The sequence below is a fragment of the Acanthopagrus latus genome, chromosome 17, assembly GCF_904848185.1.
Source record: "Acanthopagrus latus isolate v.2019 chromosome 17, fAcaLat1.1, whole genome shotgun sequence".
Lineage (NCBI taxonomy): Eukaryota > Metazoa > Chordata > Actinopteri > Spariformes > Sparidae > Acanthopagrus > Acanthopagrus latus.
Window position 1 is genome coordinate 26,413,297 of NC_051055.1, and position 26,735 is coordinate 26,440,031.

The 26,735-nt window shown below is 41.9% G+C and overlaps 1 protein-coding gene across 11 annotated transcripts in view; it reads right to left on the reverse strand.

The window, feature by feature from the left end:
* syngap1b (synaptic Ras GTPase activating protein 1b) overlaps positions 1-26,735 on the reverse strand; it is a 158,481-nt gene that overhangs the window by 16,358 nt on the left and 115,388 nt on the right. For 8 of the 11 annotated variants that reach the window (XM_037074032.1, XM_037074026.1, XM_037074027.1 and 5 more), the window contains 14 exons: positions 19,001-19,154; positions 18,507-18,605; positions 14,944-15,183; positions 12,857-13,192; positions 12,623-12,767; positions 10,862-11,006; positions 10,457-10,693; positions 9,965-10,166; positions 9,066-9,268; positions 8,108-8,309; positions 7,138-7,728; positions 5,956-6,396; positions 5,486-5,659; positions 4,915-5,126 (listed from right to left, as the gene is read on the reverse strand). In XM_037074032.1, the coding sequence (XP_036929927.1) occupies positions 4,915-5,126; positions 5,486-5,659; positions 5,956-6,396; positions 7,138-7,728; positions 8,108-8,309; positions 9,066-9,268; positions 9,965-10,166; positions 10,457-10,693; positions 10,862-11,006; positions 12,623-12,767; positions 12,857-13,192; positions 14,944-15,183; positions 18,507-18,605; positions 19,001-19,154 (3,381 nt within the window). Of the gene's footprint in view, positions 1-2,233; positions 3,849-4,914; positions 5,127-5,485; positions 5,660-5,955; positions 6,397-7,137; positions 7,729-8,107; positions 8,310-9,065; positions 9,269-9,964; positions 10,167-10,456; positions 10,694-10,861; positions 11,007-12,622; positions 12,768-12,856; positions 13,193-14,943; positions 15,184-18,506; positions 18,606-19,000; positions 19,155-26,735 lie in introns of those variants that run through there. The other 3 variants (XM_037074028.1, XM_037074029.1, XM_037074024.1) reach the window with 3 other exon arrangements.

Below are 26,735 nucleotides of genomic sequence, written 5' to 3' on the forward strand. Positions count from 1 at the left end.
ACAGACTGACCAAGGCAAAATCCTTTGACTAATCATTTCAAAGACACAGCTCGCAGATATGGGGCGAGCTTCGTGCTGCATGTTTCATGAGCCATCGGACAAGCGCAGGTTTTCCCGGCTCTCGTGATTAATCCGAGTGCCAGGGATTTAATCCAGAAAGGGTCTTTCAAGGAGAGTTCTCACACAAGGTTACCTTGCAGTTACACAGCCAACTGGCTAAAACTGTGAGTATTGTTATGGTGGTGATGGATGCCAAATAGAAGTTAGTGTGAATAAAAAAAAGTCCTCGTCACACGATAGACTTCATTGGATTGACTTTTTATCCCGGTTAACAACAGCAGATTAAACTTCCTGCTGGAATATTATCCCTTTATAATGGTTCACTAATAAGCAACCTTGCAGATTAATGTCAATTTGTTTGGGTAAAATGACCAGAGAGAAAGTCATTCATGTGTTCATTAATCAAATAGTCAACAGGAACAATTTAATTGCCATCGTGTTTTTCGAGGGCAGAATAAATATTACCACCAATCAAGTCGTATTGTGTCAGCCAAGGCTACTTTCAACACATTCATATGTTTTTTGGTTTTTTTATTCAGAACACAGAGAAAGCACATGTTTGACAATAAAGAACGAAAATCCACAGGTGAAGTTTCAAACATAAGCGTTTGGATGTTTTATTCCATAAACAACGTACAGTGTCGAGAGTTATTTATTTATTTATTTATTTATTTTTTACAAAAGAAGAAGAGAATAGGAAAAAGAAAAAGAATCAATCATACTGTAAAGCACAGACAGAAATATAAGCACTGTCCCGAAAAAACAATGGAATGTAACATGGGGTTTACAGCATTAAGATTTTCGACATGACTTCAAGAGGCAGACAATGATTCATGTGGATGATATGTTACAAAAAAAAAGAAGTTAAGCTTTTTCATATCCAGTTGTTCTTCAAGTAGTGTGCTTTTGAGGTCAAGTCGTACATGTAGTCAAAAAAACAATGCGTGTCCAACCAACATGAGGTCACAATGTCTGAATAATTTTGCTACAGAGAAAAAAAGGCAAGAGACAAACGATGTAAAGTTAATGTGAAGTCAATGGAAAGAAAACAACAGACCTGGATCAAACAGCAGCTGCAAATACTTCCCGTTGTGTTGCCGACATACAGTTTTGCGTTTTGCGACTGAAAACTTACCTCGCGGCGTCTGATTGGTGCAGCAGACTTCCCACCCTCCCCTGTGGTTAAACCAAACTAAGAATTATTTGCTATGACTATTTGACACAGGTCTGCATAAAAATAGAGACTATAAACTCTTGGCTGCTGCTACAAGCCATGTCAATCAGACCAATATATTGATCACACACACATCAAGCCAAAACTCATCACCACTATGAATTCATTTGCAAGATTTTAAAACAAAGGTTTTTGCCGTTGTACAACCTATACAGCCTATCAATTAAATTCTTGCTACAGAAGAGAGGCAGATATACTGACACCAGAATGTTATCTATATCTCTGGAGAGGGAGAAAGAAAATAAAACGGTTGCCCTTTTTTATAATAATAATAATAATAATAATATTTAAATCATACTGTAGCTGCATAAGTTTAAATGACAATACTGTCTAGCGTTTTCTTAAACGACTATTCTGATCACCATGTCACTGGACGACCACCAATGACGGACTTGCAGGTCAAAAGTAATACCAAGCATATACAGCAAAATCATACAGATAGAAGAGAGAAAAATCTTTTCGTTGCGCTCTAATTCATAAATAATAACCATTGTAGACTTTCATTCAAAAATGCAGATAAATTCACAAACACCGTACAGATAAAAGCCAAAAAATAAACGTTAAGAAAAACACACTTTTTGCAGAAACAAACTGTTGTCAAAAGAGTCACGTCTTCTGTTGTCACGTTGCCTCTGTGGTTATTTTTGCACTTTACAGTATTCCAGGTCTTTTATTTCTGCTCTGTTTAGATACTGCGTTGTGGCACCTGGTAGAAGATTTTGGCAGAAACGTTTCTTTATGTACACAAGATGCATACGACAAGACCTCAGCAGGATCCTGCATGTACACGTGGAGATTTCATATCTATTATTGCGCTTCTCCTGCTAAAAGGTTTCGCTATTGCAAGGTTTTAAAATAATTATAATCTCACTCTCAATAGAATTCATATATATATATATATATATATATATATATATATATATATATATATATATATATCTCATATATTATTATTATTGTTATGGCTCTTGCATCACAGACTTTAATATGCTATAGAGTATAGTTAAAAATAGATTATTACTATGACGGGTACAATCAAGACCATAGAATCTCACTAATCTCTCAAAAATTAAATCTTCTTTTAAAACAGCTTAGGGGAAGATAAATAGTTTATATTTGTTATCTATATATTTATTATCATTTATTACCCAAAAGGAATAAAATATTTTGACAACAAAAAAAAGAATTGGAGAGCCTGTAGCCAACGAGTGGGAAAGAAAAAATATAGATATAAGTGCTACAAGTAAAGTGGACTCAGTGTTTTCAGTGGATTTAACATAGCTTGACCTTAAACTCAATATTTGGCTTTGGTTTAAATTAGATTGTTGAGAACAAAAAAAAAAGAAAAACTGTATCTGGTCCAAACGACAAGATATCGGAGCTTTAAGTAAAGTTTGTGCGCAGAACATTAAGGCTTCTCTGAAAGAAAAAAATCTCTGACACTTGAAACACGATGCTAAGTGTTTTCTTTGTTCGTTCTGCGGATGAAGAGATTTTTTTTCAAGCCTACGTGGGAGCCGTGAGTTCAGGATCACGTGCGCTCCTTGTTGCAGAACCTGAGCTTGCATTTGCACCGACATGATGTATCATGAGTGTGACATTTCTTACATAGAAGTAAATTTTAGATGAACTATCACATAATGCTGTCAGCTTGCTAAGATTTTGCAGTCCGATCAATCCGATACGATGGCCGGGGGACCGTGTTTCTTGGCAGTCACACTTTTCTTTTCATTGCTCACGGGTGAATTAAAATTAAAAATGTGTCCAAACGATGCACCATGGTCTGGCTCAGTAAATAGTGAGTAAAACTGACTCGGAAGCATCCAGATCTGCTACTTTATTCATCCTTGTGTGGTCTGATGATAAAAATCACACAAGTTGCAAGTGTAAGCCTCGGAGATAGCAGCTGTCTGCACACTTTGCTCTCTGTGTGCAGCAGATTTACTGTATTCACTTTGAGCTTATACTCCAGGGGAGCAGTATCAATGGTTTGGCTTTAAGTGCTCTGATAAAGTTTTCTGTGATGTGGCATATTTCCTTTTTATGCCTTCATGCTTGAATCTTCATCATTGTCTGTGTGACTCTCCTCCCTCTTCTTATTACACCATAGCTCTGTATGAATGTAACAATGAGAGAGAGAGACGTCGCTCCCCATGTTCACTCTGTAGAAAGTCCTTCAAGAGAACATGGTTCACCTCGGTTCAAAATGGAAGAGCTAATATTAACCCATGGTCTTCCATAGTCCTGCGCCTGAAGGTCCAGAACAATGTTCTGTGTTGCTTTTAAAAAGTGCAGACACGTTTTCTGAAGTGATCAGATTTTAAGATCCTCTTGTGCTTTTCACAATCTCGTGGGAGAGTCAACTGAGAATTAAGCTATGTGGAATCTGAAATGTTCCAGAGATCCAGTTAGTGGCTGTGCTTATAAAAGGCGGCTGATGATAGATAGGATAGGGGAGGATGTTTTAATGGTGGTTTTATATACAAGGTTTATAAGATGTTCCCCCATAAAAGACGAGCAGGACTGTCTCTGTCTTCATTCCATGTCTTCTTTCCTGGAGTGGATTAGAAGTGGCAATATTCTCTGTCACAGTTATCCACCCTTCAGTTTGCAGACCACAGACTATTAAGATGTGAACAAGAAAAATGTTGTGTACTCTCTCCGCTATTGAAAAATAAACTAAATTCAGGAAGCGTCGCTAATCTGCAGTCACACTTAAAATACGCAAAGAATCCACAGCAAACATTTGTTTGTTTCGTGCTTGCATAAGACTGAGAGAGCGATCGATACTCCACTCTTTTTTCGCATCAGCTACTTAATTCTGCGGTCAATCGATACAAACTAAAGACTGCACTCAGAAACGGCGCCATTACAATTTCACACAAGCACTCAATGAATTAAGACTCAGCAGGAGTTTTTTCGCCGCTGTCGGCCAAATATGATGTTCTCGAATAACAAGTAAACCACGTCGTGAGGGTGCGAGAGCAGATTCGCTACAACAACAAGAGCTTCGAGGACAATCGGAGACTCTTTTTGTCCAGCTTAACTCAGCTGAAAAGAACCAACCGCCGAGGGAACATGCCCTGCACGCTTATCGAAGAAGATATAGATCTCTGGCTTGCTTATAATAGTCTCTCATTTAATTTGTCACTCATTACATGTCTGCAGCTTTGGCTTTCAATATACTGTGCAGCTCTCCGCCTTCCTCCCAGGACTGTGTTGCTTAATGAAACTGAAAAAAAACCTCCTACCCTCCAATATTCTTTGCAACATAACAACCGTGTAAATAGAGTCATATTCCAATATGCAATATACTGTATGTATCTCTGGAAAGAAAAATAGCACTGCTTCAAGTTCATGTTTCGCTCTTGTTGAAATAAAATCCAGTACTCTAAAAATGTACTGTGTCAACCGAAGTCTTCTGCTTCCACTCACTCCTCGGAAGTACGATGATGCATTTTAATTAAAGCTACCCATCTTTATCCGAGAGAACACGGCACTTCTTCCACATGTTTTAGACGACAACTCATAAAGTCAATACACCAAATAAACTAAACTAACGTCAAACACGACGTCTTAGCTGTCTTTTGCCCTCCATCCCAACAACAGCCTCCATTTACCTGTTAATTATTCCTTTAATTTGGGAGTCTTTCTCCACTTGCTGTTGCCGTAGCCTCCTCTCACTGTCATCGAGTCGGTTCTGGTACTGTAGGAGGATCTTATTGGTCTGCTGCTCCTGCGTGAGGAGCCTCCGCTCGTACTCCTCCAGCTTTTTGTGGGACATCAGCAGGCGCTCCTTCAGGGAGTGGATCTCCTCCTCGTATTCCTTTACCTGAGGCCAAAATACAGCGGGGATGCTAAATTAGAATATGCCTTATCCGGGTTAGTGTTTACATGCCTTGATTTATGCACATTCATTAATATACAACACATACTGGGAAGTAGAGAGAGAAACACCTCCGAATATTCCAAATGAGAGCGGCTGGTGCATGAAGGCTGATGCAGAGTGAATACACAGAAATCTTAAAGAGTTAACACTTGGCTGGTGGTTGTTGTTTCCCACACTGTTTGATCTGAGCACCATCTGCTCAGCAATGATAGACATGACTCAGTGTTCCTCTGCATTTGACAAAACATGTATTAAAGGCTCCTTTTATCGTTTAAAGGGCAGCTCTTAAAAGTGAAACCTACCCTGTCCATGCGTGACTCATCCATGCTCTTAGAGTACTCCTTCAGTTTGAACTCTTCACGGTCAATCCGCGAACTTTCGATGTCAGCCGACAGATGAGGCATGTTGGAGACCCAGGCCACTGTTCGCTCATTGGCCGGGGTTGGTGGATTGAGGGTGGATGGAGACTGGGAGCCCTGGGAAGAAAGGCCAGCACACTGAATATGAGAACATGAGTTCTTAAATGGATGCCAGATCCTCGGTTTCATAACGAGAGATGTAAGTGCCTCAGAGCTGCATAAGTTCAGACATCTTGAGCGTTGCAAGGACCCTGACAATGATCTCCTTTAAGAACTCCACACAGACACAAACAAAAGCCAGATACAGTGACTGACATCTCATGCACACTCCTGCTGTTAGCACAGGGGCTGCTAGAAAAAAAAAACTGCAGAGAAAAACAGAGTAAAGAGAATGAAACGAGTTCAGATGTTACCTGTTTGCTCATGGTGGGTTTGAGCAGGTGCTGTTGCGGTTGCTGAGACTGTTGTGGTGACTGTTGAGTGCTCTGACTCGTGGTTCCCTGTGGACTCTGGCTTTCCCTGACAGAGCTCTGCTGGTGGGGCAGGCCCGGGGCAGTGTTGTCTTTGACGGACAGCTGCCGGCCGCCGTGCTGCCTGCCGCCGTAGCCGGACTCTGGCGACTGGAGGAGATTCCCGCTCTGCGGTCGTGTTTTGGCGGGAGCGGCGGGTGTGGCGGCCGCACTGACCGACAGCTGATGGGAGGTCTGGGATTTGACTCGCTGGGTGGGAGGCGGGGCAACAGAACTCTGGCGCATGGGTTGGACTGTGGAGGGGGGCGTGGCAGCCAGGGAAGAGTGGGAGGTCCCCGTCTGGGAGGTCATGCCCATCATTTGTTGTTGATGTTGGAGGTTATCCTTCAGAAGGAGAAAGAGTAAACAATAAGTTAGCATTTTTCATTTCTTTCTTTGGTTATTTTTGCGACAGATGGCGCACCTTTGCACTTTGAAGGCATTTAGACTGAAAACGAGGCTGCGATGATTGGAACGATGAGTTTGATGTCTTTTCAGTTTCATGTCATTTTCTTGTGTCATACATGGGCTGCAACTAACCATCTTCATTATCGTTTGCCAATGGAAAGTCAGAGAATGGTGAAAAATGTTGACTTCCTTAAGCCCAAAGTGCCATTTTCCATTGCTTTGTTTGTCAGACCAACAGTACAAAACCAACAGAGAGTCAGTTTACCATCACATTTACTGAAGAAAACCCGCAAATCCTCACAACCGTTTGGTAGTTTTTGCTTCAAAGGGACATTTTTTTACCTCTGGATCATCCTTGTTTGTTGGTTAGTTGGTTTGTGAGCAAGATTATGCAAAAACTAGTGAACTATGAAAACTTTGGATGTAGATGGGCCTCATTTTCTGGTGATAAATTAGTAGAATATTTGTATAACTTATTGGTAAAGAAAAACAAAATGTTTGACTCTAGTTTCTTAAATGTGAGGATTTGCTGGTTCTGCTTGAGTTATGTTGTATGATGAACATCTTTGGTATTTGGGCCATTTTGAAAACAATTCGATGGTTGGATCATTTAAAAGACACACAATTCGACACAGAGAGGCTTTAAGTCATCATGACAACACAAAAAAATGCATCTACCTGCACGTGGATGGACATCTGTCTGCGTCCATAGTCAGCCCTGCTGTAGTCGTCACTGTAGCTGTGAGAGTGGATGATGCTGGGTTGGCCCAGGTGCCCGTCCCTGGTCCTGAGGGTGGACAGGTCCTCACTGCGAGAGAACCCCCCATGGGCGAACTGTGGAAGGTAGGCCTGGTGAGAGGGCTCAGGGTCTGGCGCCAGGAGCAAGGGTGCTGGGGGTTGAGCTCGGCTGTGCTGGTGATGGAGCTGTTGTTGAGGCCCATCAGCAGTCGCCAGATGAAAGAGTGGATTCTGGAAGGAAAGCGGGTAGCGCATGGCGGCGGCCTGCTGTTGCTGCTGCTGGGATAGCGAGTCGGTGGTGGTGCCCATCTGGCTCAGCTGGCTCAGCCGAAGGCCGCCGGACATGCTGGAGCCGCCAGAGCCAGCTGACAACCTCCCACCGGCCCGCAGCTGGCTGCTCAGGCCCGACCCCAGGCCGCCACCGCCTCCGCTGCTCAGCCCTCCGAAGCTGCCCATGCCGGCGATGGAGGCCTGGGAGGAGTTGAGCATGTCCACCGACTGCAGGTTAGACACGCTGTTCATTCGGGAATCCTGGAGGTCCATCATAGATACGCTTTTATTGACACTGAGCACCTAAATAATTAGGGACATGAGAGGCTAGAGTGCCCCCTGTTTTTATGTATGTTAGGTGGCCACGGATGATATGGGTGAGGGTGGTGCGGGTGTTTTTACCGCGAGGCCTGGATATCGGAATGCCTCAAAGTATTTCCCAGGAAATACCGCTAGGATGAGTTGCGTGGTGAATCAGTGGAAAAAAAGCAGATGTCATGATAAACTACAGCCTCGATCACACGATGGCAGACTCTAATTCAGTATGACTGACATGCACGTCATACTAACCTCCCTTTGGAAAAGGTAAACCTAGCGGATGGGATGATGATTCCCGTAAAATCAGTGCGATAAAACTCACCTTAGGGTCGGGCTCCGTGATGTCCGAGCTGCTCGTGCAGTAGGCCGGGCTGGATCGGGCCAGGGGAGGGCGTGATACGTAAAACATGTCTTTGGAGGACGCTCGATGGGGATGGTCACGGTCCTGAAAACTCAACTGGGCGCGGGATGGCATGACCCCTCCGGTGGAGGTGGGGGAAGGCAAGCGAGTGATATCTATAGAGCTGGAGAACAGCAGGGGGGATATAAGACTTGGAGGATAAAAGTGATATCATGTTTAATTCCCATGAAATTACATCACATTTAAAATATGTTCAATTGATGACTATAAACTTTACATTTTTTGAATAACATCCAATGATTTTACAGATTCGAGGCCAATAATAGCTGAAGATGGAGCCTAAGAAAGTATAAGATCTGCCATGTTTGCTGTCAGACAATAATCAGACAATCATTTTCTGTCTTCCTTCATCTTGTGCAACAATAAAGTGAATCTGAGTGTTGGGCAAACAAGACATTCTGACATATTATGGATCTAACAAGTAATTAGATGGGAAATACTCTATAGATTAATAAATGATCAACATAACGCGCTACAATAATGTGATGACTGAACTGTCTTACTCCTGTGGGTCGTCTTAGTCGTCATGCTAACATTAGCCTTCATTCATAAACTGTGCCGGGTAATGAAAGTAAAGCAACTAATTTAAAACAATACTTCTGTAGTAGCTTAATATGTTTTCTGATGAGTAATGTACAGTATAATCAGTACTTGATGGGCTTTCAAGTAAGCAGCCCAACAGTTTTCAAATAACAAACCATTTTCCTGAGGATATTTTTCTCACAAGAACAAGTGAAACAAACATGAAACAAAAACAGAGAAATGAAAGTTTCAGACTTCGTTGATAAAGTCATCCGAAGGCAGAAAACACAGGGACAGACTTTTTTTTTTTTACCAGAGCTGTTATGAGACCGTCTACCTATTAAGATCCCTCATCATGAGGTTCTGGAACTCGGATGAGATTCCCCTGTTGAAGCTCGGCCGGGACAGCAGCAGTTCTGTCTGCCTCTCCTGCACCCTGTCTGTCTGATGGCTGGGCTGCCTCTGGAGATGTGGGTTACGCAAGGCCATGCTGATGTCATTCAGGAGGCGAGGCAAAGGACCCAGTTTGATGATGGCGTCCTGTGGTTGAGGGACAAAGACACCGGGATGTTTAAACATCATTTATGTCGGAGTTATCTGAATATAAGGCTTTTATTAAAATGCCACATATCCACCTCCACTCACCTGGTGCCTGCATGTTAAAGACAGCTCAAGCCTGATTAATGACTGACAGCCTCATTTAACAAAAAAAAAGGTTTGAGGTAAGAGAACAGCGAGACATTTTTTGAGACAAAATTGTTGAAATGCAAACCCAGAGATGATATAACCAGTCTTAGTTTGTCTTCATGGTTATAAAACTTGCAGCAATGTATAAAGGGCGGACACAAAAATTAAATAACCTCAACAATACAAATACAAAAAAAATAAATATAACTTTTTTAATCTGACCACTCAAATGACTTTACAATACTTGCCTCATTCACCCATTCACACACAGATGGCAGAGGCAATTTGGGGTTCAGTATCTTGCTCAAGGACACTTCGACATGCAGCTCAGCTCAGCCAGGGGGAGCTGGGATTCGAACCAGCAACCACTGGACTACCCACTCTACCCCCTGAGCTACAGCCGGTATAAATCATATCATCATGAGAAGATAGAGGATAGAGAAAACAACGTTCTCTAGAGGACTTGTACAATAAAACGTCTTGTTTTGGATAATAAGTGTGTAATTGTACTTTAAAGTCGCACAGGTAGTGTGTCACGTTTGTGTTTACCTTGCTGAGCTGAGCCATGACCTCCCAGAGGAGACTGTGCAGTATGGACAGCTCCCTGCCGAGGTCGATGTATCCCTCAAAGCCGCCTGCATTGCTGACGCTGTCCAGGTTGGAGATCTCGTACAGGAACTGCTGCATGGAGCCCCACTCCATCTCTAAGAACTCGTTCATGAAACACATGTACTCCTCTTTATTGCCGAACCTGCACAGAAGAGGAGATGAGGAAAGGGAGAGAGAACGAGTAGAAAAGGCGTGAAGTTAAATGTCAGCTTATGTTCTTGTCTTATACTAAGACGACTCCAGATATTATTATGTTAATCATTTTCGGTGCTGCAGGGAAGAAAAACATCAAACATGTTTGGTGTAAAAGTATTATATGAGGTGATTCTTTTCAAGTTTTGACTGAATACAAATTTGAAACTGGCCCCTTTAAACGATCGGTGACCGATTGGTAAAGTCTAAGGTTTGTAAGTAAAATGAAATCAGACTGACTTGGAGAAGTTAGCCAGGTTTTGCACTACTTTCGCGATGAGGGTGAGCGTGCGTGACGTCTGCTCGTCGGGATACTCCTGGGTGAGATTGAAGAGCGACGGGGACATGATGGCGGGACACAGGAAGCGCAGGAAGAGGGAACCGCTGATGAGGCGGTCGGCGATGTCTTCCCGACCTCTCTCGGCGCAGCGCACTCTCCAGGAGGCAAACACTTCCTTAAGCTCTCGAGGGAAAACACTGCGAAGAGGATATACTGCAGGATCAGACACAAACTGACGGAGACTGTCAGACTCGCTCCAGCTCCCTGGAGAAGAATCTGAAGTCTCATCAATCTTTAAAGTAGCAGAGAGGGATAAACATACTGTTTGTTGTTTGTTTTTTTTTCTGCATCTGGTAACTACTTACCAACGGGAGTTAACGATCTTGCAGAGTGCCAGTTCACAGCACATTCGGAGATTGGCTTGGTGGTCTGGGAGCACAGAGGGTGGTGTTCTCATGGGGTCCACTTCGCAATTTTCCTCTGACTCATACAAGGCCCTTATGAACTCCCCTGCAAATGACATTTCATTAGTCACAGAGTCACAGCAAGACGGTAGAAACAATCACCAGGATCAGTTCAGCCTTGTTATATAGAGGAACAACGGAGAGTAGGAAAAGAAATGCGTTATGGGAGAGAAGGAGAGTTTTCCTGCAGCATATCGCGTAGAGAAAGTTACCTATCAGATATAAAGGTTAAAACAATTTTAACGTTACTTATTAGATGTTTAACAACTAGGAGTCACAAATTCAATTCTGTATTGAAAATCGGTGAGGATTCAGTTTGAATGATGAAAATCAAAAGCTGGACTGCCGATTCTATTTTTATTTCTATCCTATTCTATGTTTTCTGCCCGCCCTCGCCTGCTGTAAGGGCAGGCGACTGGCGCTCGCCGACAACAAACATTTTTTACATTATGAATCACTTTGACGGTATGGCCTCAGTTTGATGAATAGAAAATGTGGTGATTGTACACACACAATGTCAGTGAATAAAACCAATAATCTGTTGATCTTTGCAAATAACAATGGCAGAGCAATCAGGCTTCAAAAACCGAATCGAATTTAACCTCTAGCAAGAACTATTTCCATTAAATGAGGTCAAAATACATCTTTTTTTCCATGTAAGAGAGATTGTTAAAGTCAGATTTTGCGCTTCCTAATGCAAAGAAAGTGTTGGTGTTCTCATGAATCATTGCAGTGTTTTTGATTTTTTTTTAACTTGATTACATAAAAAAAAGAAAATCACTGGACAGACTTCAGCTTTTCAAAATGCGGCTGCCTGAGATTTAGCACATACGGGCGAATCACAGAGCAACACACCCAGCGTAGCATCTTTACATTGGCTTCCTGTCTCTTTAAGGATTGATTTTAAAAGAGCAGTATAGTTTACAAAACTTCAAATGATTTAGCAGCCCCATATTTTGCCGACTGTCTCTCCGCCTCTTCACTTCTGGTTCAGGTTATCGAACAGGACGGCAGTGAATGGTTGAGACAAATCACGGAGACGGTGTTTTCTCTTACTATGAGCCGAAAGTGTGAAAAGAACCTGCACTTTCATTTCTGTATATTCCTGAAGTTTTAATCTTGTTTAAAATGGTCTGTATCTTTGCTTCAACTGCAAATCAAATAATGTTTGCAATCAAATTATTTTATTTTATATGTACACTTGCCACCTTTTAATCTAAATATATATTTTTCAACTGTACAATTTGACGTGTAGCAGTTTCAGCTACTTGTTATGTTTTAACTGTTTCATAAAAAGAAAGTGTGTTATTGTTTATTTTCATCCTTTCTCCATTCATACTATTAAATTACAGTATCTTGCCTCCCTTCCACTTCCTGTTTCGCTTTAAATGTTTTAGCACTGCAGTTCCAAATTACAATATAATTGTTAAGATATTCGAAGATATAAAAACACTGAGTACGCTCGGAAATTATAATGTTCCCCCACAAAACCGAACCATCCCTTCAAGCAAAAAAAAACAACGAGGCAGGCTGAGAGAATTTTTCTTTGATTAAAAGTTTTTGTCCTTCCCAAACCTCCAGAAGTTCATCCCCGGAGTTTTAAATTAATTTCATATTGGTGTTTAAATGGTGCAGTTAGAGTGAGAAACTGCTCGGGCTCACCTATAGCATCCTTGAGGTACTTATGTCCGATCAGTTTGAGGTACTCTTCTATGGCTTTGGTGGCCAGAGTGTTCTCTCTGAAGATAAGGTGTTCTCGGTCGATGAATCTGTCTACCTCGCACATCGCCATGTCCGACAGGAAGTCCTGGACAAAAGGGAAGAAAATTAGGCTCTTTCAAATCTTCGTTTCAGATCAGTCTGATGTACTTTAACGTCACGCGGAGGCGTCCCTACCTTAGCTTTCCCCGTGCTCTGCAGTATATGCACCAGCGCACAGGCCACCTCCTCTTTGCTCTTCACACTCAGCACGGGCTCCAGCACGGCACACATGGTGCGGTAGTTATTGGTGACGTACTCCGCGAACTCCTTGTACAGCTCCATGGGCAGGATGTTCATGGTCTGGAAGCGGGATTTGAGGCGTAGGGATGCGTTGATGATCTTCCCCCCTCCGACCCCGGCCCCCTTGGTGAGGACGCTGGGCTGGATGACCGGGTACCACTGCTCCACAAACTGACGTCCGGTGATGCTTGAGATGGGGATGCTCACGAGTCCTAAGTATGTGCTCTTTTCCTGAGAGAGAAAACAAGTTGATTTTAGTGGCGATAAGCATGTTTCAGAGAGAAGCTGTGTCTCAAAACTGTACCAAATTTTAGAAAATAATTGGAGAGTGTAAAATGGCCTAAAAAGTTCATTTAAAGCCAAAGCGCTGAATAAATTATGAGCACCAAAACTAACACTGGATCCCTGGAGTGAGGTTTGAAGCTAGAAATCAGTTCTTTTGTTATGTTGGTGCTGCTCCTAGAATAGAAATGACACAATGATTACTTTATCAGTCATGATTGTTTCTGGCTTTTCTGGCTTTCTGGGTTTGAACTTGAAGGCTCTCCTCCCTCCCTGCAGCCAGAACTATGGACATTCTATAACCGGAACTGTTTTTGAAGCAAAATGACAAAGACAAGACAGACGAGACCCCCGTTCGCTATCGGCCATTCTATTATAAAGCCGCTGAATGACGATGCAAGAATTTAGCGGCATGTTACTTTCTCACAGTTTCCTATTTGAGGCTTCATTGAGGCAAATTGTTTAGGAGGAGAGCTACAATTTACTTTAACATTCACATTCACCAGTTTAAACAGTGAAACAGTTTCGTATTGTTGTGGAGCAATGTTTCTGTCTACCTGATGAAGTCCAATAATCACTCTCTCATAGCTGTTTTGGTGTCTTCCAGCTCCTGAGGGAAATATCTGGCTCTTTAATTGCTAAATGCTCCACTAATAGCCCCTTTCACAGAGCTTGTTGAAGGTGGGGATGTTGCACTGATACTCTGCCTCATCACTCTGTTAAAAAGGTAGGAAGCTGACAGGATTCAATGTTTTTACGAGGTGTTACAGTATCTGTATCGGCGACCCACAAGTGGGAGATTTAAACACTTAAGCACCCTCTGGCAGCAGTTAGCAACACATTCAAAGGTCCAGGATGTCACTGCCCTCAACCGCCTCCTAACAGACACATACATGATTTTCATCACCATGTCCTGACATAAGACGTTTGTGTCGCATGTCACGCCTCTTTCTCTTCCTGGCAAAAATCGGCACAAAGTGGAGGCACTGTGTGGATGACGAATAAACAAAGGTGTCGAGAAGAGAGTCTCAGTTGCAGCTGTGTAGTGAGACCTTTGTGTAAAAAGGGCTTATCGTCACCAGCTAGTCACTGACGGTGTCTGTCTGCTGCCTGACGCTGAGCGAAACTAAGCAGCTGGATTCAGCGACTCTTTTCATGCTGTCACACTGTTGTCAGACTCTCGTATGATTCATTTTATTATAATAATGATTAATCATAGCATCAAACTAACACCAATTAAAGCCACTTGAGAGTTCACTTCATGGTATATTTGAGTATTTCTATTCCCATAAAATCGAAACACAGCTGTAACAATCCTACAGAAGTCCAGTGTGGAGGATTTAGTGGCATCTAGCAGTGAGGCTGCAGACTGCAGACACTGAATTATCCCTCTAAGGCCTGTGTTAGCTTTGTCCATTCTGGGCAACTGTATTAAATGTCACTGCACCATTGAGGACTCAGTGGAAGAGGATATAAAGGCTCATTCTTAGAAACAAAAACACAACGATTTTAAGCCCCAGGTGATCACACACTGATGAAAACTATTTCCCCTAACACACCCTGATGAATCCTACACATTGGAGCTTTAGAAGACAGAAGGCTGAACTGACAGAAATATTAAAGCGGGTGCTTTTGTCTTTGCTTTGCTGCGACATGACCACATCCTCAGACCTCCCTGCTCTACAAACCTCTTTTGTTACCTTGCGTCTCTTCTTGTCCGTCTCCTTGTATAGATGAAGGCGTAGGTTGCGGACGGCTGGCAGGTTGTTGAATTCGAAGTGCTCGCCCCAGAAGACGGTGTCGGTGCGGGGCTTGCTGGTGGTGCGTGCGTACAGCATGTCGTCCAGACAAAGTTCGCAGTAGTAGCGCTTCTTGGCTGGAAGCTCGCGGGCCTCGATGATCCATAGTTTGAGCACATTGTCCACCCTCCGGCTGTTGTCCTGCACGGAGATGAAGACGGGTCAAACAAGGTCAAGTGCAGCTTATAATACAGTCTCTTAAAAAAAAAGCTATGCAAGAGAGGATGATACATGACAAACAGCAAAAGAACAAGTTATGGAAAGAGAGGCAGAGTGTGTGAATAAAGGGCGACAGCAGGTCAGCCTGCAGGAGAACAGAGTAAATGACAGGAAAGAAATGGCTGGTGACTGTAGACCGAAGACTGTATGTGACAAATCGCTCTTGAATACAGAAGACAGCATGACAGCGACGTGGAAAGGAAAGAAAACAGAAGATGCGAGAGGAGAGGAGGAGGAGGACACTGGATGAAGAACGTAATCCACGACAACGCAGGAGACGAAGATGACACAAAGCACATGTGCTGCAGAGACGAGGGACAGACAATGGTGGAAATGCTTCTGTAGACAGCTACGCTTCCTAATCATGATCACAAAGACCAAAGCTATATTTGACATCCCCCATGGGAGGAGAGAGCGCCGCGTTGATTGCAGAGTGACGTTCCAGTTGAACTGGGGGCTGAGTCATTTCAATCGGGGCTCAAATGCCATTGTTGTTAGCCCCCTTCTTCAGACTATTTAGGTCCTAATTTAGACGCCTCAGTACGCGAGCATCAGCCACATCCAAGGCTCTTAAGTTCTCCATTTGTATGCTCTTTGATAACCGGCGCCAAACATGAGGCATAATTAATTCCAAACCTCTGAGTTTGAATGCTCCGGGCATCTGGTGGCTCAGTTTGCCTGTGCACATACGGTGCAGCAGCACCAGCATGGGCTCCAGTTTTTACCGCCTTGATATCGCGTTACATCTTCCCAAGTTTCTGTCATATTTTTAGTATAAGAAAAGGTAAAAAAAAAAAGAAAAAAAAAGACAGCTGGGTGAAGTGGCTGCTCTGCTTTTTTTTTTTTTTTTTTTGAAACAACAACCATCCAAAAGCTCAAAGAGGGAATTAAAAAAAAAAGAAAGTTAAGAAGCATAATGATAATCCTCGACTCTGCGGTGAGCCTTATCTCTGACGATGCATCTGGTTTGAGCTGCACGGTTTCGAGTTGTTTGTGGGTAGGAGGTGGAGGAGGAGGTGGGGGGGGGGATTTTGGAGAGAGAGCCCCCGTGTGGAGTCCTTGGAGCTCCATGACTCAGCCAGGACCCCCGCGGCCCGAGCATCTGGACGAGGAGTACAACTCGGGTGATGTTTCATCTCAGTCTGCCTTAATAACTCTGCGTCCCTGGTCGCCTTCAAAGCTGCATACTTCACACGCCTGTTCACTTCTCGTAATAACAGAGAGAGAAGATATGGGGGAATTTTCTTTTTTTTAAAGAAATATGAAATCTAGGTTAAAAAAATAAATAAAATTAGGGTACTGGTTTTACTCTGAGCTGATATGAAAGGCTGAGATTTGTTGTTTTTTTGTTTTTTTTAAAGCTGTGAGGATGGAAATAAAATCACAGCATCTTAAAGCTGCACTAGGACTGACTGTTATGTGGAAACACACCATCGCATCGGCTTAAATCACTCGATAGATGTGCATAAAAGTAGAGGATCCCATCTGTGCACTTCTTGAACTTTCAGTCGGGTGTCAGGTATGACATTGGGCTTCATGCAAGAACATTTTCCTGTTCTGAACTTTATTTCTGTGAGCCTCGTTCGTTCAAGCCTTTTAAATTGGATTCGCCAAAACCCCCCTCGCCTCCTCCCTGACAGGAACCAGAATACATCAGTGGTGGACAAGGTGGCGTCGAGCAGCTCTGTACTTTAACAGAAATAAAGAGGGGATGATTTACCGTGAGTTCAGACGGGGTGAAGGGGACATGACAGTCAGAGATATTACACAGCTTGTTGAAACCGTCGATAGCTGAAGTTACGCTGTCAGGTGAAACAAGAAGACCACAGCGGACGGTGACCTGCAGGAAAGACCCTGAGATGGTTGAAAGAGTTGTTCCAGTGTGCAGTTTGTCACCTCGGGGTCTCTCAATCAAAACTATGAAAGCAAAAGATGGAGTCTGATGATGATGTAAAGAAGCGCAGGATCGTCTGAGTCGCTGTCGTCATTGCCTGCCATCACTGAGGATAAATCTAACGTGACTCGGGCTGGCAGCGCCACAGATCCTCTCGCGCTCTCTGACATCTGATGTGATCCAAATTAAATGCTCTCTTATCCTGAGTAAATTTTGTTTTTGTCTCTGAGCACTTGTTGGATACATTTAGGATAACGCAGATATGCAACTAACAAAGTCTGTAACGAAGAGGTAGTGAAGGGCTAATGTGACGTGGTCCGAAAACAAATCTTCTTTGGGTCGACTGTTCATTCAAGTTTATAAAAAGCTTGTTTTGTAAGTGGAATTATTACCCTTGTGATCAAAAATGCTGATTTTTGAAACTGAATTCGGAGGCTGTTCTGCAAAAATGATTTAAATATTGCAACTTCTGTTCAGCACAAAAAATGAATTTCAAGCCTAAATTGACAGCTTCTGCTCAGTCCCATCCACCTTCCAGCTTCACCTCTTCCGAACACGGGTGCAGACGCAGGTGACGGCGTGCTCGCTCATCCCTCGTCTAGACAGCTGGAGACGTCTCGGAACAAGGAGAAGGATTCACAGAGGGGAGGAAGAGACGGTCCAAAGTGTGGCTTCAACGTGACGAGAGTGCCAATTGTAATGTCAGTAAAATGATCATTTCAAGTAAAAGGTGGAAACATCAGCAACGAGCTGGATCAATACGATGGTCTGTCTGCTGAACTGATACGAAAACAGACTGACAAACATAATTGATAATGTCACTAGTATCAACAAATTCTTTTCAATTCCCGTCTCTGCTTTGGATATATTTTTTTCCATGTGGTTCTTGCATGAGGCTCACAGTGACGTTGGGCCTGGATCTTTCGTATATTGTCACTTCAGTATCCTTTAACATCGAGTATCAGAGTCACGCTGCTTTTTGTAAACACGAGCCTGCTGTGTGTAATTTACTGGGATCACATTACCTGATTCGTGGATATCAAGAGTTTTTTTTTTTTTTCTTTTCTTTTCTTTTCCAAGCAGCAGTTTGGATCCTCCACCCTGCAACATTACCTCGTGCAGCTTTAATATTTGCTTGGAGAAGCGACTAAATTGTTCAGCACAGACACACACAGACACGAGGATGGAGTTCACACAGAGAAATGAAGCGGTGCGCTCTTATTGAAAACAGACAACAACAACGGGAGACGGGGAGGAGAGAGAGAGACACACAGACAGAGGGTTCATCCATTTTGTTTTTTTTGTTTTTTGTCTTTTGCTTCCTCTACCGCATCCCTTTCTCTCCCCTCACCTTGTTGGGCTTGACAGCTCTCTGCAGGTTCTCGATCCATTTGTCTCTCTCTGCAGCTGAGCGACACGCAAAGCACTTGGTTCCCGATGCCGTAGTCACCTGAGGTTATAGCCAATGGTAAATTCAACAACCACAGCCATTAGTAACTATGGAGACTGCAACTAAGGCGCCAAAAAAAAAGTCTTGTATTCACTCTCAACCTCTGTCATGTTCCACTAATGGAAAGGTGATGGAAAAAAGCTGACAGACTCCTGCAGCAAATTATGTAGGGACGCATTTCAGTGTCCTTGTTGCTTTCATTTTTTCACATGTAAAAAAAGAAAAAAAAGAAAAAGGAAAATATGTTTTCACTTCACATCAGTCTCTTTCACATCACATCACTGTCACTTGTCAGGCTGAAACAACATCTCTGCTGCTACTTACTGCTCTGTACGCTGCACTTTGTGTGTGAGTGCGCTGTTGTTTTTGTCCACACCGTGCCGCTCAGCTCTCACCTCAAAGCAGTACTCTTGTCCCAGGATGCTCGAGTGAACAGGTTTGATGATGGCGTCCTCGTCCAGCGTGAGGTCCAGCGCCTCGGCGGCGCTGCTGGGAGACAGCAAGGACTCATGGGAGTGGGACTCTTTGAAGCTCTGCATCAAACGGGTCCTGGGAGGAGTGATAGTTGTGGTTAGATGTGCGAGAGGGAGAGACGCCGTTATTGAAGGTGGCTTCAGCTCTGTGTACGAAAAATATCTGTCCTTCAGCGTATAAAAGTGATGTACTCTTTCTTCAGTGTTCAAAACTTGAATCTGCATAGAAACTAAAGATATCAAATAAGATGATGTAATAATAATAAGCCTCACATTCATTGATATAGCTGCTTTCTTAACACGGTTACCAGATGCTTAAGTAAAACAAAACTCAGGTATGTTAAAACCAAACTACATAACAGAAAACATTCATAAAGTGTCAAAAAAAAAGAAGAAATTGGGGAAAACTCAAACCAAATTGAAAAAAGGTCATTATGGCTTTAGAAAAATGTAGCAAAGTATAAAGAATAAATACTCAGGGTGAAGTACGAGTACCTCCAAATTAATGGTCAATCGTTTTTTGATTTGGCTCATCACTTTGAAACGAGGACCGATTGTACGGTGTAATGGCCCAAGACAAATGACACCGTCCTCATATGGACTGGTTCCCTATGAACCTCACTTTCAATATTTCAATTCGATCTGCCACCAACTAGATTTCTCCCAGAAAATGAAGGCTACATTACAGCACAAAAGGCGACTGCCATCCATCAACCAAAACAGGAAGAGGGCTGTTTTTTCCTGGTCACAATCCTCGGGTACCAGTGGAACAACCGGGACAGCTACGATAAATAAAAATGGATCCTGCTGATGGAGGAGGCAAAGAAGGTGAAGAAGGAGAGTAGAGTGATAGAAACGTGTTTCCTCGAACCACCAGGACTTGAGACATTCTTTCCACTGGATCGATAAGTTATACTCGATCACTGGTTTGACACTGAGATTTTTTATTTTACTGCAAATGTATATCAGTTCCAAACGTCGATTATCTGTCTCCTTAATTACTGATGACTACTGATGGCCATATCTATCGATCCCCTAATGTGGATCATTGGTAATAAAAACGGCTATTAAAACATCCCCGTTGCCATCTATGTGGTATGAGTATCTCGGGCCAATAAAAAAAGACATCCAGCTGGCAACACGAGACGTCCGTTTTCCAAGTTGAGTTTAAGTAAATCACATAAGATACTCCACATGAAACATGGAGAAAAGATCCACCGTTCATACTGAAGGGAGGACACCAGGAACGAGCAGTAAAAATCTCCCTGTTCAAAATAACACAAAGAATAATTTATGTTTCCTTTTAGACAAATCCTGACATAGATTTTAGTATTTTTTAGTTGGTTTGGCCGTCGACGCCAAGTAATCATCATTTAGTCAAAGCTATTATTGCTTTGGTGGCTAAGAGGCAAAGAGAGAGACAGAGCAGGCCAAGAGAAATAATGAAAATTTTCTGAATTATTTAACAGGCAGCTGTGAAGTGGACTGACTGACTGACTGACTGACTGACTGACTGACTGACTGACTGACTGACTGACTGACTGACTGACTGACTGACTGACGCCACGAGGTTCATTAGTTGAATTTTTTTAAGAAAACCCAGATTGAATAGACGGCAAACTGACTCAGACTAATGAGTCAGCGCTCGCACAAACGCTCATTCTAACCCTGTTTGACTTGTGTGTATCGCGTCAGCTATTACACACAATCAGAAAGGATTAACTTTCACAATGCGCCACAGTTTTGTCCTTTTTTTTTTTTTTTAAGTGTTTGCGTAGCTGTCTGTCCAGATTAATCCCCGTCTCCTCCCTCCAGGCAAAAATACTCTAAACTCCCCACAAAATATCTTGAAGATGAGTCTTAATAACATCATTAATCCTGACACACACACACACACACACACACACATATGCAAGAAAATAAAAACAGCTCACGCTAACAAGTGAAGAGGGTTTTCCAGTAAAAAAAAAAAAGAAAAAAAGTCACGCTCACCTACACACTTACTCCCACAAACAGATATATGCATCCACTCAGACAAAACGTATGACGAGACAGTGAGTCTAACCGGAAAGCAAGGAGGGACGGTCAGGTGTGACGAAGACCCTCGCAAGAAGAAAAAAAGGGGGATGGAGATGAGGAAAAAGGAAGGAAAGAAAAGGTACTGTATATCCTTCTCCGTGCCGCGTCCGACTCCCAGCTCTTCCCAGGCGCTCGCGCTGCTTTTGTCTACGTTCAATCATAACGTTCATCAACAGAAAACTGATTGCATGTACGGGACGGAGGGGGAGAGCAACACACAGGGAGAGAGAGAGAGAAAGAGATAAAAATAGACCCATAGGAATGAGTCAGATTGAGGGAAATATAGAGAAAGAGAGAGTGGGGGAGGTCATGAGAGAGGATGTGAGAGAAGGGAAGGCTGAGAGGGGTGGTGAGGGGGGGTCGAGAGAGGGAGAAGACCTCTCGGAGGAAATCACGTTGATTATGTAAACAGTGGATCCTTTGGAGAGGAAGAAAGTGAGAGTGAGGATTAGAGGGAAGGAGGATGTGGGAGGGATTGAGAGAGAGAGTAAGAGTGCTGGAGGTAAAAGGAGGTCTACGCCAGGTCTCAGCTGGGAGAGGCAAACATGAAAAGACAACACACACACACACACACACACACACACACACACACACACACACACACACACACACACACACACACACACACACACACACATTCATACACATCTTGCAAATTTTATTTAACGCGTCACGGCTGACGGAGCACACGTCTGAGAGGGAAAACGGGTCCAGAGACAAAGATTCAATCAGCAGATACACTTTGTCATATTGAGAAGATGATTTTTGTGCATCGCTGAGTGAACGACAGCAGAATCAGTCTGACAGCCAGCCTCCGCACAGAGAAACTGAACTGGACTGATCGATACCAAAGAAAAGCCGGAGCGATCGGTCAAGAAATTTAATCTGCTGGAATTTTGAAGCAATTTAATCGAACAAAAAGTGCTTCAGCTTTCCTCCCGTTGTGGATTTTGACGTTTGGCGACAAGATTCCAGAAATTTTGTGACATTTCTCACAATTTTTTTCTCTTAAATCTCATAGACTAAACAATCAATCGCAAAAAATGTTCACAGATGCTCCGAAAAGAAGAGCAAGTTGCAACTCTTATAAGATTTATTCCGTGTTACGACTAACTGAGAGCTAAAAAAGATTCAAATAAAATAAAACATGTTTGATTTTTGACTGTTCAGGTATTTTTAATTCCTTTGGACGTTACATGGACGTGTTACCTCTGTGGTGCAGAACTGGACAGAACACTGGAACATGTCTGTGAGAAGAACTGACATAATATCCTGCGTAGCAAAGAAATGCATCTTGGTGAACTGGGCATCTTTCTGAGGTAATGTGAACGAAACTCTTCTGGACCTTTGACCTAGACATGACTTTGTGTAAAAATGAGATATATGTTTCTGTAGCTGATTAAAAAAAAGTATCTATTCACCTATTTTGCCTTTCTCTCCTTCTTTAAATTGTTTAATGCAATTATTTAGTCTTATTGTGTTGAAAGAAAACATGTGCAACCTATTAAGTGTGAGGATTTGCGGCTTTTCTCTGTTTAATATGACGGCAGATTAATATCAACAGGTGTTGGACTTTGAAAATAAATACAGGCCATTTTTTTAGGGTTTTGTGAAATTTTAGAGTAAAAAAAAAGAGATGATAAGTGAAAATGAAAATAAACAGAGCTTTAATACTATGCAGGTTATAAAACGCTCTAATTTGGATGGAATTGCACTGAAACTGCTGAAAAACAGGCTCAGAAATACAGTATTTTCATATAAATGGTATGCGAGTTATATGACCTGCAGTATTGTAAGAGAAGGAAACTCAAGGACCGATTAAACTTTTGCATTTAAAAGTAATTATTGAAAAAACTTGCAAAAACATATATTATTGAGAGTTTTAGAGCCTGTTTTGGAGCTTTCAGTCCAGGCTGGAAAAGGATATGTGTTCTCAGCAAACCCTCCCTGAATAAATAAAGACAAAAAAAAAAAAAAGTGAGAGAGAGAATAATAATGAACAAATGAACAAAGCTGCAGATGTTCCCCAACATCTCTGACAGAGAAAAAACACACCAGAGTAAACCAGGAGCTGTGAAAACAAACCCCCGACTCTCTCTCAACGCTCCGGTCCGCTCCGCGTCTCCTCAGACCGGCCGCAGATAATAGACATCCACGAGCTTTCCAAATGAATAAATCATGTGGAAACGCACCTCGGCAGACACCTGGCTCAGAAAAGGTTTTAGCGCTCTCCTGAGTGCACTCTCGCCCAGCGTTTAGATTACCAGAATGACCTTCACACCAGAAGTTTGAGTTTGTCTTGGCCGTATGTGTCGAGTGGTCGAGCTTACAGATCAGCCGAAAGGACGAAGTTAAAGCTCAGAGCGACTCCACGTGTCGATTTAATTGATTTGTCGATGGACAGAAAACGAATCGGTATTTTGACAACCTATTAATCATTAATGTCATTTTTTTGCAGACAGAACCAAACATTCTTTAGCTCATCGATTTGTTATTTTTATTTTTATTCTTATGTAACAGACGACCGAATATCTTTCTGAATTCTGGCCTGCTGGTTCGCTGAAAAGTGATTCTGAAGGAGTCATGTCGGGCTTTTGGGAATCAGAACCATCACAATAATGCAGAACTTGTACATTTTTCTAACTTAGCTAACTAACTTAACTTTTGCATATTCCTGTACCAACTCTTCCTGGTTGGTGTAAAATCCTTCTTGGCAATAAATCTGTTTGTGATTCTGATTCTGAGAAGTGGGATGTTTGAGTATTATGTAAGATTCTATAGATTAAATACAATTAGTTGAAACAAAAAATTAAATACTGAGGACAATTTGTTAATCAATGAGGCAAATGTATGAAAAACATCCTCCCTAATTTATTTTTCTTTATGTTTTGTATACCAGCAGGGTGATTTGGTAATTTTACCGAATACTGATATCAGGGAATAAACCAAATTCAGATATGTTCACTGATATAAACACACTTTATTTTTATTTTAATACACTTTAACAGTAAAGGTTCCATCTAAAATGACAGCAGTGCAATGAAATAGTAAACTTCACTGGGAATGCATTAATTATAAATGTCCTGAGTGTGTTTATTTATTACTATTTATTCACTTATTATAACTCACTCTTTTATTTTACTTATTGTGTATTAAGTAGCTCAGATACGTGTGTGTGTGTGTGGTCTGTTTGATTGATTGATTGATTGATAGAAAACAGCAAGTATCAGACAACATATAAGTCGGTACCAATATACAGTATCTGCAGACAATATATGCAGATATAGAAAGAACTGCATCCTCCCTTAAGAGTCGCTTAGTCACTGTTTTGATGACTCGCAACTTGACTTGACAGAAAATAACGACTTGAAACTCAACTTAGACATCAACATTAAAGACTTGACTCGAGACGAGATGACTAGAACAACTGGACTGAGTTCATTTTATGTTTTCTGGCCAGTTTTTTTGAAGTCTGTCTGTGAGTAGTTCCCTCTTTAAAATGACAGCGAGGGAATGTTTCTTAAAGAAATGAGGAGAAGCTTTATAACGTTTTTGTTTTGTTTTGTTTGATTACAGTTATTTCCCCGAATCTCAATAAAACAAAAATTGTATTTCACTTACTGGACAGATTAAATAAACCGGTCAATGACATCATTATTAGACACGTATTTCTCTTTTTTTTTCTTTACAAACACTGGATATTGCAGATTAAGACTTGATTTGACTTGCACAAGACTTGAGTGACACGTCTGGTATAATTAAGAGAAAATGAGGTGAATAAAAAAGAAAAAGGGTGCAACAAAGCTGTCCTCTACTTCAGCACCACAGACAGCGCCGTGTGTTTATCACTTCATCACAGTGAGGCTGCAGATATTTCAGAACCACGGTCGGGTTTTTAACTTACACAAACTAAACAACAAACAGCTAAACAACCCCGTCTGTCCCTGCGCTCTCTTCTGCTGCCAGGTTAACAGGGATACATTTCGGTCACTACGCTCGAAAGGGAGACTGCATCACCCCTTAATGCACCATTACATCACCTACTGATCCCAACAATTCATCAAGGTGGAGCTGGAGAGAACAACCATATGGTTTTTTTTGTGCGAAGGAGGCTAAAACTCGAGGGAGGAAGCAAAACAAAAGCTGACATTTGTGTGTCATTATGTTCTACATGTACAAACTCGCACCAGTAAAATCTTTCATCTGAAGCTTTTTCCATCCAAAATTAGTCTTATACCTCTCGAGCTTCTCTGCCTGATGAGAGCCAGTGCAGCAGCATCTACGTACCAAGATACAGAGGAGGTATAATTAAGCAAATCTCCCACTGACTCATTATGGTCTGTGCAGCTGCCATATGGCTGTCTGCTGGTTGCTATGGAGAAAGGGGGGATGTTTTTTTTTGTTTTCGCGGCCCCGGCAGAGAGACAAGCGGCGGTGCTGAGTGTTTTAATTGTAACTGACACTGTGGTGGGACACGAGAGTGCAGAATAAACAACGATTCATATCAGTGATGGATGGAACAGAAAAAGGTTCAGAGACAGTGACGTGACAAAGATGGATTTGAGTTTGAGGTGCTCATGCTGTCTTTGAGCATTTCTATGATTTGCTACTTTCTACCTCCACCTTTACTATTTACATCGCAGATTAGGATTTAAATAAAAGACATAAAAGATGCTACAATTCAACACATTGTTAAAACACTTTTTAACCTTTTAGCTCTCAAAAAAACAGAGCTGGGATTTCTTGTCATGTTCCAGAAGAGAGATCTCCCCTTTAAACTTCTCACACGAGCTTTATTTTAATAACCGTTTGAGGCCAAAATTTGTCGATATTTCTAAGACAAAAGTGTGAAGCAGACCAGCTTTCTTTTTTCTCTTTTTTGTACTTCAGAGGCAAATAGTGCTGATCTCGCTGGATGTGTTCATGTCAGTGAAGCTGTGCTGCCGCCTGTCTCGACCAGGACGCTCTTGAAAAATCTCACTGAGACTTTTTTCTGGTTGAATAAAAGTTAAATAAAAGAAAAGAAGTACTTTTTTTCCCACCAGTGACTTTGCAAATTAAGTTTAAAAACAGAAAATCGATCCAGCTAATAAATTACAATGTAATATTGAAGATTAATATAAAATGTTATTGATCCCAGAAGGGAAATTCTCCAGCTACCCATCAGTTATACTATAAAAAAGAAACATTATGTAACTTTTTACCCTTAAAATTACAGCTTTTAAATCATTCTGATGATACAGCGTAATGTAAAAGGGTGAAAGGTGTCTCTGTGTCAGCGCCAAATCACATAAAATACCAATTTCTACATGATGTTGCTTTAAACCACCTGTCAAGCTTCAACATTTAATCAATGCATTAATGATTCTAAGCCATTAACAAGCATCTCTCTGGAATAATGACTTACTTTTGGTACTTTAAGCATTTTTAAATGCAAACACTTCTGTACTGTTACCCAGGTAAACATTTAAATGCATGACTTCTTGTAACAAAGTCTTTCAACACTGTGGTAGATACGCTCTGAGTACTTCTTGCACCTCTGCACATTAATCATCTGATGTCACATGAGATTTATCTT